At 36.5% G+C, this 16570-nt stretch overlaps 1 protein-coding gene across 2 annotated transcripts in view; it reads right to left on the bottom strand.

The window, feature by feature from the left end:
* Positions 1 to 281: 281 nt before the first annotated feature.
* The window catches only part of DPH6 (diphthamine biosynthesis 6), a gene marked incomplete at its 5' end in the record, with an annotated part of 152605 nt that continues 136316 nt past the window's right edge, over positions 282 to 16570 (bottom strand). For both annotated transcript variants that reach the window (XM_081050522.1, XM_081050523.1), the window contains 3 exons: positions 282 to 1177; positions 2854 to 2941; positions 9695 to 9789. In XM_081050522.1, the coding sequence (XP_080906648.1) occupies positions 1124 to 1177; positions 2854 to 2941; positions 9695 to 9789 (237 nt within the window). In that variant the 3' untranslated portion in view covers positions 282 to 1123. The remainder of the gene's footprint in view (positions 1178 to 2853; positions 2942 to 9694; positions 9790 to 16570) is intronic.

Consider the following 16570-nt stretch of genomic DNA (forward strand, 5'->3'; position numbering starts at 1 on the left):
TGCTCTACATCATACAACATCAGGGAAATGGAAATTAAAACAACAATGAGATACCGTTACACACCTATTAGAATGGCAAATCAAAATACTGACAACACCAAATGCTGGGGAGGATGTGGAGCAACAGGAGTTCTCATTAATTTCTGGTGGGAACGCAAAATGGTACTGCCACTTCGGAAGAGGTGATTTCTTGTAAAATTAAACATATTCTTACCATCCAGCAACTGTGTTCCTTGGTATTTACCCCAAAGAATTAAAAACTTATATCCACACAAAAACGTGTACATGGATGTTTTACACCAGCTTTATTCATAATTGCAAAAACTTGGAAGCAACCAAGACATCCTTCAGGAGGTGAATGGATGAATAAACTGGTATATGCAGACAATGGAATACTATATATCAGCACCTAAAAACCCATGAAAAGACATGGAGAAAAACGAACATGCATACTACTCAGTGAAAGAAGCCAATCTAAAATGGCAATACACTGTATGATCCCAACTATATGATATTATGGAAAAGGCAAAACTATGGAGACAGTAAAAAGATCAGTGGTTGCAAGGAGTTGGGGGAGGGGCGGGGTAAGCAACGACTAGGTAGAGCACGGAAGATTTGGGGGCAGTGAAAATACCCTGTAGGTTGACTATATTGAAAACAGAAATGATACAGCACTTTGGTGACACCCAATTGAATAAACCTGATTGGCTAATTCAGTGCTTTTTCATCCTCATTTTCAAATGCCTCTGCACCGTGACGCTATTAGCAGAAATAGGAGCAGGAAAGGGAAAAGGACTGTAATGAAAGGAAAGAAATGTTACAGAAATGAGGGTTGTAGATGGGGCCAAAGGAAAAGAAAAGGCACATATCACAGGTGTCATGGATAGTATGTGTTAACAAAAGTCAGAGAAAGAGTGAATCCTGAATAAACTGACAATGTTAATGAACAAGACATTCACATTTCCCCAATTAATCAATGGTTCTATTAATTTTTCTGATAAAGACATATATTTCTAAGAATCAAAAAAAATGAGAAAAAGCTGTACATAATAATTGAGAAAATGATACGTAATTTTCTTAATAAACAATGCTCAGCTTAGTAAACAATGTTCAAAAATGCTTCCTAAGAATTATGTATATAATTAGATGTTCTGTAGTGATCAGGTGCTGGGGACACCTAAAAAAAAAAAAAAAAACAGAAGGAAATGCATCATATTCATTCAGTGTCAGTGAATATCCCACCTTAAAGAATTAACATTCTTTTCTGCAAGAGGAAAAATGGGACTGCGAAGACCAATGAAATATCAAAACAAGGTGAATAATGAGCTATAAAGGTAATATGTTTCCCTGAATATAAGACCTAGCCAGACAATCAGCTCTAATGCATCTTTTGGAGCAAAAATTAATATAAGACTCGGTCTTACATTGTATTATATAAGACCCGGTATTATACTATATTAATTATATTAATTATATTATATTATATTGCGTTACATAACATTACATTATATTATACCCGGACTTATAGTAAAATAAGACTGGGTCTTATATTAATTTTTGTTCCAAACGACGCATTAGAGCTGATTGTCCTGTTAGGTCTTATTGTCAGGGAAACACGGTATAATGGCCAACAATGTCTAAACAAGAATTCAGTGGTTTTGAATTTCTGTGTGAGTACCTGGCTGTACAAGTAGCAGAGACCTAGAAATAAGGGGTTCCTTTCAGTGTGTCTGAAGGATGTTTGAATAGTATAGCTTCATTCTCTTGAAGGTTATCAGCTTTTTGGTAAAAGATCACTAATAGTCATCTTCTAGCCAGATTCAGTGATCTATTTCAATCTTATCTATCCTAATTTTTCTGGAGAAATGACACCGATAACTTTACTTTAGGAAACTCTCTCATGCTGAGATTTCTGGGGTTACCACTTCTTTCTACCCCTTGCCAATCCTCACTGACTTCAGATTCCCTATCATATATGAACTGTGGGTGTACCTCAACAGTTCATATATGAACTGTTGGTGATAGAATGATAAAGATGCAGAAGACTTTTTCCAATCCTTTACAACTCAAAGAGCAAAACTTTTAATCAAAGGTCTAATCCAAATCTTTCCCTATTCAATAATACAGAGGGTGCCAAAAACATGTATACACATTTTAAGAAAGGAAAAAAAAACTATTAAAATTGTAATACTCAATATATATCGGTAACAAAAGATGAATACAAGTCACGTTTGACTTCTGCAATTACAAGAGGTTCTCAAAGTGGTTACCATCAGCGTAATTTTAACACAGGTTTTGGCACTCTCTGTGTATCTTTAAATTGACATTATATTGTATCTTCACAATCAATGTATTTAAAATAAAACTCTTCATCACACTTTTGCCTTACTTTCTATCTCTTATTTGCCTTCTGTTCCCTTGGATATTTTTGGAAAAGCTTTTATTTTTCCTTTTCTTCTCTTCTTAATTTTTGCATAATAAAAATCTAATTCATCCTCAAACCTTTCCCCTAATTATTCCCAATTACCTAATTCTTATTTTACTAGATAACTTAGTGTTTGGTTACATATGGTCTTGTATTCTCCTTGATTAATGCATACATGATTTCCTTTTCACCTGAACTACAAACTCTTAAGAAATGTAATATCTTTTGTATCATACAGAGCTCTTAAAACTATAAACATTTGCAAATTCTTAAGTTATTGACGGAGGATCTGCTGCAATTACAAAAAAATATCACTAATGATAAAATCACTTTTTTACCCTTCTGTCTGTTATAGTATTATATATACAGAGCCAATATACATATCTCAATTGTCTCTTGAAATCATTGTGAATCTTAGGTTTACTTGCCTTGTCCTCCAAGTGCAATTCTAAAAAGCGTAGGTATGCCACAGGTGCAAAAGCATCAGCTGAATGTACCACTACTTCTGATGAATCTCTGAAAGACAAAAATTTTATAATGCATTTACCTACTACATACATTGTGGCAAATCACTCCTGCTGGTGACTAAAAGTGACCAAAAAACCCCTCATTTTGTATTTATTTCAACTAGTATACAATATTTAGTGATTAACATCGATTTTTAATAATCCAATATTTAATTGAGAAAAGGATCGAGGATACTAAACTTTCAAGAAAAAGTGAAAAAGCTTTTCATCTTTATGAGGACACACACTTCGACTTTCAGGTTCACGCAAAGCTCTCTGAACAATTTTGAGAATTTAAAACTCCTATTCAATTTCATTTTCAAAAATTTGCTTGGCATGGGCTAACCATTAAACAATAGTGCTTTATCTTCATTATTCTTTTCATTTTCAAGAGGTAATTCATTCAATGTTTCACACAAAACCTCAATTATCCTTCACAAAAGCAGTACTGGTGATGGTTTTAAGCTCTAGATGAACTCTTCACACTGCAATATCATTGCTATTAAAATGGATTGCCTGACATAGTAATTACCACATTCAGGTAAAATGGTATGAATTGCTTGCTGGCACCATATGGATACATGTAAATTAACTCAACTTTTATCAAAGATACCCTGTAAAGCACATCTGAATAAGTAAGATTATGTGTGAAGTTCTAATAACTAATTATTTTTTATTGTTGTTTATTAAGAAAGCAATAGTGTTTTGCATTTCAACTGAAATTTAAAAATGGAAATTCCGTATATTTCTTAAATGCCTCAGGAACTAGTTCCGTTGTTTATATTAACACATTATTAGCATTTTAACTATTGTAGTACACAACAAAATGAACTGTTACTTTATTTGAATATTTGCCACTAATCACTAATGTAAGTGTTTTTCTGAATCAACTTTTGTAATGAAAATTTATTTAGTGGCAATAGAAGAAACCTCAAAATATTTGACTCCAAAATACTAAAATTTTCATGGGCAAAATGTGTTTACTTTCACCGTTGAAAGATCAGACATAAAGAAATAAAGGTTTTATGGGGAAAATAAAGTCAACTACCATTCATGAATCTTTAGTATCAAATATGCATCTGTCAGTGCTTAGGAAAATAACATTTAAAAGGGCTTCTACGACACCGAAAGGAAAGCAACTTATAATAGAAACAGAATTATTAAAGTGTCAGGATCTTGATAGAAAGATACAACCTCCCTTCAAAGGCTACACCAACCAAAAGTTCCCTCCAAATATACAGAGCAGGACGAGAAAGGGAAAATGAAGAGGAGGCCCCTCTCACTTGACCCCTTTTGCCGTTTCTCCATTTGCTCCAGAGTTGCCAGTTCTGGTCCTATCTTGGCTCATTAATCAGATTCAAATTCCAATTCCTGTGTATGATCTCACTTCGACGTTAAATTTCAATCTCTCTATTCCTGATGATCCCAGCCTTGGAAACAGACCCAGAGCCTTAATTATGCCTAATGTAGGCAGCTTGGTTTTGATACCCTTGACAATGGAGTGCACTAAAACTGTACTTATCCCAAACCAACGCTGTGTCAGTAGAAAGGGTTTCAGGCCCTCCCTTCTCATGGAAATTAAGTTATCCCCACTAGAAACGGAAGGTTGGTAGCAAATAGTTCATTGAATTGGTATAACTACTGCATTTTGAATCAAGATTATTATCCACAGAAAATATATAATATTCTGAGCACAAAATGAAGAGAAATATGACTTTATGGATTCTATTAAATCTGTAACATCTAATTGACCAACATCATTTCATTCACTTACACAAAGTCAGAGTCAACTGAGAATGACTAGATTTCAAATGAACAGTTTTTAGTTTCAAATAGGATAATGCCACTATGGCTCTTTTCTCTTTCATAAACTAGCACCTGAAACTCAACTTTCAAGGAGCTCTGGTTTCTGTCTGCTTCATAGATTTTTCTGAAACTTAGAGCAGGATCTGCTTTGGAATATCCTCAGAGTAACCCCCAAAATTAATACCAATTACACCACAACAAAAATGCTTTCCAGTTGGCTACCCTCCTTCCCTTTCTCTATTAATCCAAATAACAAGTGTGCTCACTACCTCTTCTCCAATCGAGACCTCTGTAATCATGAGCTGGCCTATGTTCCCTTTTACTGCTGTGTCAGGCTTATCCCTCGCTAAAACTTCAAAAGGGCGGCTGCATCACGTCTGAGCCTCTCTTCTCTGAAGCCAGGCTCCCCAGGTGTGAGGTCAGGCTATACCTCCTCACTTCAACACAAAACAAACCAAAAAAACTGGTATTCTCTCTTGAGACTCCGCCATGGTTGGTTCCTCCCTCTCCTCTAACAAGAAAACTGCACACAGATACTCCCTGTAGACTCACACTCATCCTCAGACATCTCCAATATCGTTTCTGTGAAGCCTTCTCTGGCCTCCCCAGTCGTTGCTAGTTTTCTCCCATATGGGCTTTGGTAATGCATGTGTCGTGCCTTCAGAAAGCATCTACTATATTATAATGATTTTGTGTACTTGTCTTCCTTGTTAGAGAGGAACCAAGCTCTGTCCTCTTTGTTGGACTGCCCCACCCCACCCCCCCAACTTGATCACCACCTCAGTACAGAGTACATTGCCTGGTATTCATTAGACAGTTGTTGAATAAGCAAATAAATGTATGGTTAACTTTTTTTTAACTTTTATTTATTTTAAGTGTGTTTTTCCAGGAACCATTAGCTCCAGGTCAAGTAATTGTTTCAATCTAGCTGTGGAGGGCGCAGCTCACAGCGGCCTATGTGGGGATTGAACCGGCAACTTTGTTAAGAGCAATGCGCTCTAACCAACTGAGCTAACTGGCCACCCTGGTTCAACTTTTTAAAGTACAGTGTCTTCGCATTTACATACTAACTATTGAAACTGTCACACACCTACAATGGTTTTTCAATTACCTATCTTCACATGCTACATACCTTTTCATACATGTGTACTGCATGTATACATGTACAAGTATATATCTACATATATACCAGAATACCATCTCTAGCATAATAAAAATAAAGCTTAATAGGTCTAAAAATTTAAATACAAGAAAAATAGTTCATAAATTTAAATAAATTCCCAGGTGATAAAGAATGGATGTGAGAAAGAAGATAAGGAAAGTACTTGATTCATCCTCTCTACTATATGCCACATTTCTTACTATGCTCTGTGCTGAGGTATGTCTTGAATGAGTAGAAAACAGGAGTAGGTGGGAAAAATGAATATCCATGTTTTAACCATAGAATTTAGCCCTCCTGACCTACCTCCTTTCCTTCCTTTTTCCCCACTGTTCCATTCATTTATCTATCCATAGATGCCATAAAGAACAACTCTGCAGCAGTAGTATACTAATAGTGATAATTCAAGTGGAAATATGTGGTTGTATCAAATCCTGACATTAAGACAATAGGTTCATTAACAAAAAGAAGAAATTGTCATTTTTATTAAAACAACATTAGGATTTTAATTCTTACTTCTGAAATACTACATATATACCAGGGGTGACAAAAAAAAGTATACAGGTGGACACTTTGGTCAACGTTGCTCAAGCAGTAGCTGGTCGTAATCAGAAGTGTCTGGGTGCTGATGGGATATACTGTGAGCACCTCTTGTAATTGCAGAAGTCAAATGAGACTTGTGTTCATCTTTTGTTATTGGAATATATTATTACAATTTTAATACAATTTTCCTCTCTTAAAATGTATATATGTTTTTTTGGCACACTCTGTATATTTAAAGTAAGAAATAATAAGAAAGTAGGTTATTTGAGGACCTATAATTGTCCACTTCTCTCAAAGGCTGGGCTGTAATTCTTTGCATCAAGGCTCCTAAGGCAAAAAAAAAAAAAAAAAATCACCTAATTTTCTGATCTAAAAATTTGTATCTAGAGGTGAGTAATCACGTACTAATTGACATGAAAATTGAATTGTAAATTACCTAGTTACAACTTTTAAAAATTACCTCCGAAGACTGTTATACCAGTCTTTCCTACAAGATTTTTAAAATGTTAACAGGAATTTGGGGCAAAATGTATCTCATAATAAACTGTGAGGACATTTCTCTAAATTTCTTCATTATACAAGAAAGAGTCAATCTGTGTTTTTAAAAAAGTCCCTAATTATAATAAAATCATTTTTGCATGTAAAAGTTTATTTTTTCTCCTCTTAGAGGTGGTCTTCCCCTTTTTATAAAAAAGAAAATTGAATCAGACATTTGAAATGGGATTCCTAATAATCACTTAGTTGTATGTCAATATTATCAACTATAACAGGAAAGATTGTTAAATCTGTCCCAAAAGTGAATTTTAAGTTATAGGATCCAGTATTATTAATTGCTAATTGTTAACAAATAGTTAAAGGGACTAAACTTAAATCTTTTAATTGTATCACATGGAAAATTATCTCTAAATAACTTTTTAAAAACAGTTTTAGAATATGCAATGCATATTCACTCACATCATCACATTTAGTGCTTACTGGTAGGTATGATAAGGACAGCTTCTATTTTAAAGAGGAGGAAAGGTTTTGCACATAGTAGTAACCTACTTTTTTCATTAAATTGGGATATGTCCCAACCTAAATCTCTAGTTATAACCTAAAAAAGGACTACACAAAAGTGAAATAGGATATATAAAATTAAACAACAATGGAATGCAAATGAACTCAACAATATTTAACAAAACATTTGTTAGCGCCAACTGTGTGTTGTGAAGAGTTCAGATACAAGAACAAGCATGGAAGTAATGGCAGCCAAAGCCTTTAAAAATGAAAGGATTTAGCAAAGCGGGGAAAAGTGGAAAGGCAATCTAGGAAAAAGGAATAAAGTAAGAAAGTTATAAAGCTGAGGTGAGGCAGAGACTATGAAGAAAGAAGCAAAGAAGATGCTCAAGCATTAGAATTAGATTCGTGATTTACTGACAAACGAGTAAGAATGAAAAGATTGTGCTTCTTGTGTTCGTAAGGCACACAGCTGTATATTAGCATTTACTATGTACTGTTGACTTGCCTGATCATTCTTATAGGGAGAACTCCTAGAGCAGGTTGGCAGCTTGCACAGTCCTACCCACGTAATTCACCTCAGTAACATGCTAGCACTAGAGGGTTCTAGCACACCTCCCCTGACACCTCCCTAACATTAGGTTGGTGCAAAAGTAATTGTGGTTTAAAAGGTTAAAAATAATTGCAAAAACCGCAATTACTTTTGCACCCACCTAACAGCATGACTAACTCCCCTCATGCCATTGTCTCAGTAAGGCTTAGATTTCCTTGTCTACAAAACGATGAGCTGAAAAAGATTAATTTTTCAGGTCTAAAGTACTATGATAAATTGACCTACTGGTTATGTAGTATAAAAAAAATGCATTGCTTATAATTCTAGGTTGTCCATAAAGATTTCTCTAGGACCTCAACTAGTTAAGGAAATGGGAAAAGCATTATTCTTTGGCATTTTTCTCATCATGCTTTTTAAAACACTTGGTTAGTCTATATTAATACGTAAATATATTGTAAGTTTCTCATTATACTATAATGTGACCCCAGGATGTAAATGCTTTTCTTGAATAAACAAACAGTATTATTTCATAGTAATAATGCCTAATGTAGAGTTCATTCATGAATTGCTTTTTGATCACAGCCAGAGAAATACCTCCCATTTATAAACCTAATCTTAAGACTCTTATCCTTCACCATCCTGTATCATAATATATACAGATGTGTCCTCCTCCCACCATTTGGAGGCATTTTTACTATGTTTGAACAACAATGGTGCCCAGAAAACAAACCTTTGGTTATAACAGGTATTTGATAAACATTTGCTAAATACATTATTATGTTGATGATTATTAATGGAAAAAAAGCTAGGAGAACATGAAAGAAGCAAAAGTGGGTGAATATTACATATGGTAATGAAAATGTCTTGGCCATGTGTCACAAGATAAATGTATTTTTTTAGAAAATTTACCTAAAGTTGCCTCAGATGTACCAAGTCACCTCTCAGTGCTGAAAATATTGAAGCTGTCCATTTAATACAGAATTCTAATCTTTCATCATCAGATTAGGTTTCTGGAATCAAGCATAATTCTGACAGTGTTTTACAGGAAGCGTAAAAGCTTAGGAAAAGCAGATAAAGTGCTCTTTTTGCAGATGAGGAGAGTAACATAAATTCGAGTATGGATAATAATGTAACAAACTGGAGAAAGTTCCTGTTTTTTGTCACACCAATGTTAACAATTTACGGCAAAGAAATCACAACTCACCATAAACTGAATTCACTTAAAACCAAAGTTTATTTTTAAAAATAACCCCAAATAATTGAAGAGAAATGTTTAGTGTTAGCATTCTAAGTTGTTAGAGCCAAGAAAAAGGAAAAAGAGGATGAAGTTAATGGAACCCACAGGCTACTGATGTGGCAGTTTATCAAAGGTAGCTGTAATGAAAGATAAATAATACAGGCAATTCACACTTCATGAAAAGATAAAAGTGTCAGTGTGTAGGTACCAGTTTTACTGCAGGCCATAATCAGCAAGTAAACGAAAGTGCAATGTCTAAAAAGTTTATAGCCTTCTATGAAGGCCTCGTCTTGTCACGTATTGATTTAGGTATTCAGACGACTTCACTGGTATTAAACAAATTGAGTGTTTGTGAACTTAGAGGACATGTTCTATTTCTCCAAACAAAAGTTGCCTCCGGCTTAATGTAAAGTTGCTTCCACCACTTAAATTTCAGGAAAGGGAAGAAAATGCTGAAATGATATCTTACACAATTATTTTCTTCTTAAATAGAGGGCAATCCAAAGTGAATGTCTCATACTCTCCACCTTCTCCACAAACATGGACTCCATATTTCTCAGAAAGCTGAAAATAAAAATAAAGAAACAGCAAACTTAAAATCAGACAGCAACAATGCTCAATTAACATATTATTTTGTCCTAAAAAATATCCATGTAAGAAATTTTAATTCCAAAATAGATCGCAAGCTACAGGAAATTAACTTTATATTTCTGCTGAAAACATGTATTTAAAGCTGTTTGAAAATGTTATCATAGAGTGTAGGATTTTTAATCGTCCCAAAAGCCTTACAAAAAGATGTAAGCAATCAACATTTTTGTGTATAATGAGAAAAGAAAGATTACTATAAATTTTAGGAATGATACTAGCTTTAGCTTGAAAGGGTGAGACTAAGAAGGAAAGTACTAAGTCATCATGTAGTAAACGGGAATACATGTAGCCAAAATGGGCTTCCCCCCTGCCCTTTGACCTGCATGTGGAAGGGGAAAAAATATGTTATATTTAGAGCATTTCTCAGGGACACAGAGAAAGAAATCTAAGGACTTTCCTTAGGTTTCTGAACAAAAGAAGTCACAAACATGGTTATTAGACTTAAGGTTGTTATTAGTAGTAAAGTTCCAAGGGTGCTGAGAACTAGTGAAGTTCCAAAGCCTTAGGAAGGTCTAGCTTCAAGAAAGGTTGAGATAGCTTATAATGTCATGTAATTAAACGTGAAAGACTAAAAAGCAAGCAAAAACACCAAAACCCCTGTGACTGGTATTACATGTAAGCTACATTATTTAAATGATTCTGATACTGAGAGTAACATAATCTCCTATTTGGCGGCTACTTGGCTGGAATCAGTGCTGGGGAGCCTCCCACCAGCTGTGTCACAGAATCTTTCTGCTCCTGTGTCAAAGCTTTAACACTGTGATTCCATCAACTTCCTTCGGAATTTCATAGTTTTCTGTGCGTCTAGGCGCTCCTAGCCCTAAAATCTCATAGCCCAAAGGAAGAGTGACTCCGCTGATGCTTTCTGTTACTGACAGAGCTGGGACTCCGGCCTAAGCCTTCAGGGTTAACTGCTACTTATGCATTTATTTATTTGGTTATTTTTGTGGTTGTGCTACCATTCTGAATCTATTACATTTCAACTATTGACTATATGCTTTTAGGGATTTAAAGCATAGGTCTATGAGAATTTTACTGTTTCCTCCAAGGATCAGTAATAATGTGAATGACACTTGCCAAATAGCAAGGGAAGTGAGGGGAAGGAAACTGGGTGGCATTTTGTAAAAGCTCACAAGAGCATAGTAGATGAATTTTCACCACCTTGGGTCATGAAGCAAAGAATCCACAATGCAGAATTATGGCAGTTGGTCCTTCTGGGATCAGATGACAGGAACATTAGTTTTCCATGTAACTACTGTGAAGATAAGCTTTTTAAAAAAAACATTTTGAACAGATGTGAATGACTTGGGTCATTTCATGGCTTATAAGACTGTCTTGGAGTCTGAGCATTTAAAAAGTGAATTCCTACTAAATGAAAGGAAAATTATTTACATAATTCTATTTTTTCTGATATACTTGTTTATAGAGATAAATATTCATATTCATAATAACTCCATCTGAATGCTACTGATTATTGAACTGAAAAGGTTAAGGGCATCGTGATTTCTTTGCTGAATTTTTTTATCTTTTTAAAAGATTGTAATAACCATGACTGTGAGAATCTCATTTTTCTTCTTTTAAACCAGCCCCATTAACCTGTTAGTCATCTTAAAATTAGGGAAAACAAAGCCAAATGTAATTGTACTGCACCTTTACCCTGCCCTCCACCACCAAGAGAAAACCATGGGTTTTCTAAAACCCGCCACAATTTACTTTTATAAAAGGTATGCTTACCATACAAAATAATTTCATGCTGCATGTATTCATTCACAGCACTTACTTAAAAATCATTTATTGAATATCTACCGCAGGTTTGGCATTGTTTTGAGCGCTGGGGATAACAATGGGAGCAGACCTAAATTTTGTATAAAACAGCTTACTATCAGATGGTATAAACAGAAAGTTAAACAAGCAATTACAGTAAAGGACAGTGACAGCTTTGATGCATGCACGAGATGCTGTGGAGTGGAAAGCAGGAGACTGAACTAGAAGGAACACAAAAGGCTTCTCAAGGTAAAACTTAAGCTCAGATATGAAGGATGAGTAACCAGAAAAGGCTGGAGGCAGAGAGGGATGGGGAGAGGGAAAGAGAGAAAACAAGAGAGAAGGAAAGACTCTTCCAGAAAGAAGAGCATATGTGAAGTCCCAGAGCACATGATGGGTACTAGAAATTGAAATAAGTTTGCCATAGCTGGAGCATAACTAGATGAATGATAGTGGTAGGACAGATTTTATGGGGCTTCATAAACCACGCTAAGTCCTTATCCTAAGGTCAATTAAGAACCCATGGATGGGTTTTAAAAAGAAAACTGATCTGATTGCATTTGTCTTTTAGAAACATTCTGTCTGCACAGTGCAGAATGGGCTGATGGGGAGTAAGTCAAGAATAATAAGGAACTGTGAAGTTGCTGGAGAAATCTAGGAGGGAGGTGAAGCTTTTCTGAACTGGGGAAGTAGAGGAGAGGAGAGGGCAGATATTTTGAGAGAGGTTCTTAGGAGGTTGAGATAATGACTAATTGAACAGAGGAGTAAGACAAAAAAGAAAAAAAAAGAGAGAGAGAATTCCCAGCTTTCTGCATTGGGAAACTGGAAGGACGGTGGTTCTGTCTGCTTGTATCTCAGCATGAGTAGTAGTTTACTGGGAGAGTCCAATGACATCATCCTTTGCAAACCTTCTGGGGCATGTGACAGCACTGTCTCGCATCTTTGCGACTCCTTTCCTCAGGCTTCCATGTTACTGAATTTTCTAAGCTATTGTTATGTTTCTCTGGCTCTTTTCCCTCCTGCTGCTCCTAAGTTATAAATACTCCTCATAGTCTCTCGCTAAGATGCTCTTCCCTATCAATATATTCCCTTGGATAGTTCATGCCCTCCATGGCTTCAAGAATTGCCTTTATGCTATTCTGCTGCTGCTAATACTTACACTATCACTACTCATTAAAGACTATTTGTTTTATGCCTTACAGGTAAGAAAATGATACAATTATTCAATCCAAGAAATGACTTTTAAGAATAAAAAAGCATATAGGCTTCAGATAGATTTCAAGCATAAATTCTAGTTCTGCTACTACCCTGCTATGTGACTTTGGAAAAGTAACTCATCTTCTAAGTGATTCTTCATCCATAAAATGTAAACATTAATTATAGCAACCTCATAGGATTGTTCGAGGATTAAATAAAATAATGCATAAAAGCACTTAGCACATAATATGGCCCTTAGTAAGCACTTCATAAATACACAGCTTAACTGGAAGTGTAGGTAAGGGACATGTGTAGTGAGACACAGTGAAAGCAGCGTCGCATACTTAACTGGTTAAAATCAGTCACTGGGGACAGTCTTTGGTTCAAACGCTGGCTCTGTCACTTTCTAGCTGTGTAAAATGGAGATGACACAGTACCTACGTCATAGGAGAGCTGACTTCAGGAATAAAATCATACTTGTGGCTCTGTCCCCACAGACATGTTTAAGGTCATGCATTGAAATAGCCACTAACTAAGGAGGACCTTCACCTTGTCTGTTTAAATACAACAATCAATGGACACTACTGCGAGGTCAAATTCCTTTAAATATACCTTTAAGAATTTTACTTTCTTCCTCTAAAACCTTCAGGTTCTCTTTATTGTTTAGAAAATGAAACACTCACTTCAGTATTCAAAATCATTCCCTATTCAGCTTTAACCTCCTTTTTCCGCTTCTTCTGCCAGTACTCAAAATATACTACAAACAATCCAGCTAGTTAAAAATCTTATCTATCTTTTAAGTGCAGTATGGCTGTCTGTGGGGACAAAGCCCCAAAAAGCAGTTTCCAGGCTCTCGGCCTCACATAGAAAGGTGCTGGCTCGGGAAGTAAATGGCCATCAACTGTAATCAGATGACCATCAGCTGTGGCTAGTTGGCCGTCAGCTGTAACCCGTAAGCCATTGGCCACTAATATAACTGCTGTGGCTACGCTAGCAAAAGAAATGGGGGCTAGCAAGAGCGGATTGCAGAGAGGCGGATGCCGCCAGCGAGAATATAGTGATATGACTCCCCTACCTATGGCTCCGTGGGTGTTCCTTTTTGGCCTCACCACATCCTGCATTCTTATGTGGGGAGCGGGAGCAGAGACCTCGTAGGCCTCCCCGCACGACACTGTCAATTTATTTCTGACATTATTCAGAATTCTCTCAACAACATGTAATATTTTTCTTTGAAATTCTATGGCATGTATTTTTTACTTTCTTAGAGTACGTTTTAATATACTTTGTAATTTATATTTTTAATAGTCATTGGACATCTCAATCATAAAGTTCCATATATCCTTCCAACTCTGTTTCGTTCAAATTCAAACTCTCCTGTCAAAGATGTTCTGCCTCCTCTTGACTTTCAAGGTCAGTTAAAGGTGTCGTTTTGGGTGAAGTTGGCACTGCAGGGAACAGGCTTTACATTATGTCTCTCACTCACAGCATCAAATTGGTGAAATTCCCTTTTTCTTTTTGTTTAAGTGATAGGTAGCTGGGATTGCAAATTGTGCTTTTGTCAAACTCCTAAGGAAGACAAATTAATTCATATAGAACACGGCTTGAAACAGAGCTTTAACGTTGAAATCTGCATTACACTTAAGCTGGTTTAGCTGTTATAGCGTACCCAGCAGAGTAGTATACTCCTTAAGTAGTACACATCTTCTTACCTTTGGCTCAGGCTAGAAGTCCGATTTCCCAATTCTACGTCAACAGTCTAGAAAGAAGCAATCAAATCTATATACTCATCTTTTTTTTTCCTTAAATATATTGTATGGTTTCTTTCTTTTATCTAGTAGACAACTTTTACTTAGACAATCTTAAGAAATCAAGTCTTGATTAAAGAGTAACTGCTGATAGTAAAGACAGTGGATCGAATCCATGCATCTACTCTCTCTCCTTTCTAAAGCCTTACTGAAAAGTATTTCATAAGAAGTCATAAACTCACAAAGATGGAGAACAGGTAGAATCAACCAATTTAGCAGAACCAAGAACAGTGAGTCCTAGACTAACAGCAGAGAAGGTGGAGGACCAACCCATCAACACAATGGAATAACTCCTTCCTCCAAAACCACAAGGAATTGCGGGCACCAGGTACCTCGAGAGGTGAAAGGGAAATGAAAAGAATAAGAAATAAGAATTGATTGGCAGTCTGTTTAAGTCAGTTCCCTAGATCCTTTCCCTCTTGACAAGCAACTGACTCCCCTCCACCTGGCAGAATGCTGGAGGTTTATTCTCTGCAAAGGAACTGGCCTGAGAAAAATGAGACACAGCTGAGGGCAGAGGTACGCTAATAAAAGAGAGGGATTCAGTTAATGTATGCACACAAGATTGTGAGACCTCTAGCCATTTTCCCTGCTGAACTCCCGGGCGAGGAGGCGGGTGGGGTGGGGGGGGAGAAATGCAGCATGCCTTCATTTCAAGACTGGAGGCTGGAGAATCCTTTTCTTTGGAATATAATCAGTGCAAATCAAGTGACTTAGCTTTACTTCCCTCTAGTGAAACTCAAGGTCACAAAGTCCCATCCATACACTTAGTGCTTAATATAAAAAATTTAGGCTCCTCCTTTTAAATATGAGCAGAATAGCAAAGGTTAGCAAAAGCAACTCAAAATGCAAGTAAGAGAACAAGCAATGTAGGAAACAGACTATACAGAGGAGAAGAAAACAAAACAAAAATACCTAATATGTTTGAACATCTGGATAATTGGCAATGAATATAGTATAGAATTAGTGATGAGTACACCAAATACTAAATAAATGAAGAAAATAAGACAATTATTAGTTCAAGGGAAAACAAAAAGTTGTATAAGAAAGGTTTATTACCTAACTCATCTGTGGGTTTTCATAGGTATCATAATGTAAACACTAACTACTGATTCAACTAGAATTTGCCGGCGTATAAGACGACTGGGCGTATAAGACGACCCCCTAACATTTCCACTCAAAATACAGAGTTTGTTATATACTCGCCGTATAAGACTACCCCCTCTTCCGCACACCTTCCACACACCAAATAACTTTCAGTTTAAAATTTGCATCATACTTCTTTCTTTTGGCTGGTGCCATGATAGGGATGATAGGGGTTTGACTGGTCGACATTTTCTATGCTGTACTGTACAATGGTGCAGTATTGTGGTTGGCTGTTGGCTGTATACAAAGCCTGATTTGATTGGTCCCTGCTCCCTGTTTGCCCGCCCTGTCACTATAGCAGTCTGGTCCACCCTTGCATCAGCATCTCCCTGGGACCTCACTAGTGCGCAAGTGCGAGCTCTTCAACATTCTAACAGGCACCATGATAGCGCAAAATCGCGAATCTTCAATGCATATGTAAAGAAATATACGGTAACCCGAATTTACCACACTCGCAAAATCGCACACAGCTGACCATACACCCAGCAGCGCTGCTGATGCCTGAACGGTATGTGGAATGAAGTGGGCGGGCATCGGGAGGCCACTATGGCATGGGGCAAGCACTATGGGCAGTCTATCTGAAGTGTACCTGGCGTATAAGACGACCCCCCACTTGGAGGCATATTTTTCGGGGCCAAAAAATCGTCTTACACGCCGGCAAATACGGTATATGAAAAGATGTAAGGAGGGAAATATTACACATATGTGATGGAGGCAAAGGGATTAAAGATAGCTAAGTGAACCATGGAAAATGTAAAATATCACAAAAGTAGGAATACTCTTAA

The sequence above is a fragment of the Rhinolophus hipposideros genome (genome assembly GCF_964194185.1).
Source record: "Rhinolophus hipposideros genome assembly, chromosome: 5".
NCBI lineage: Eukaryota > Metazoa > Chordata > Mammalia > Chiroptera > Rhinolophidae > Rhinolophus > Rhinolophus hipposideros.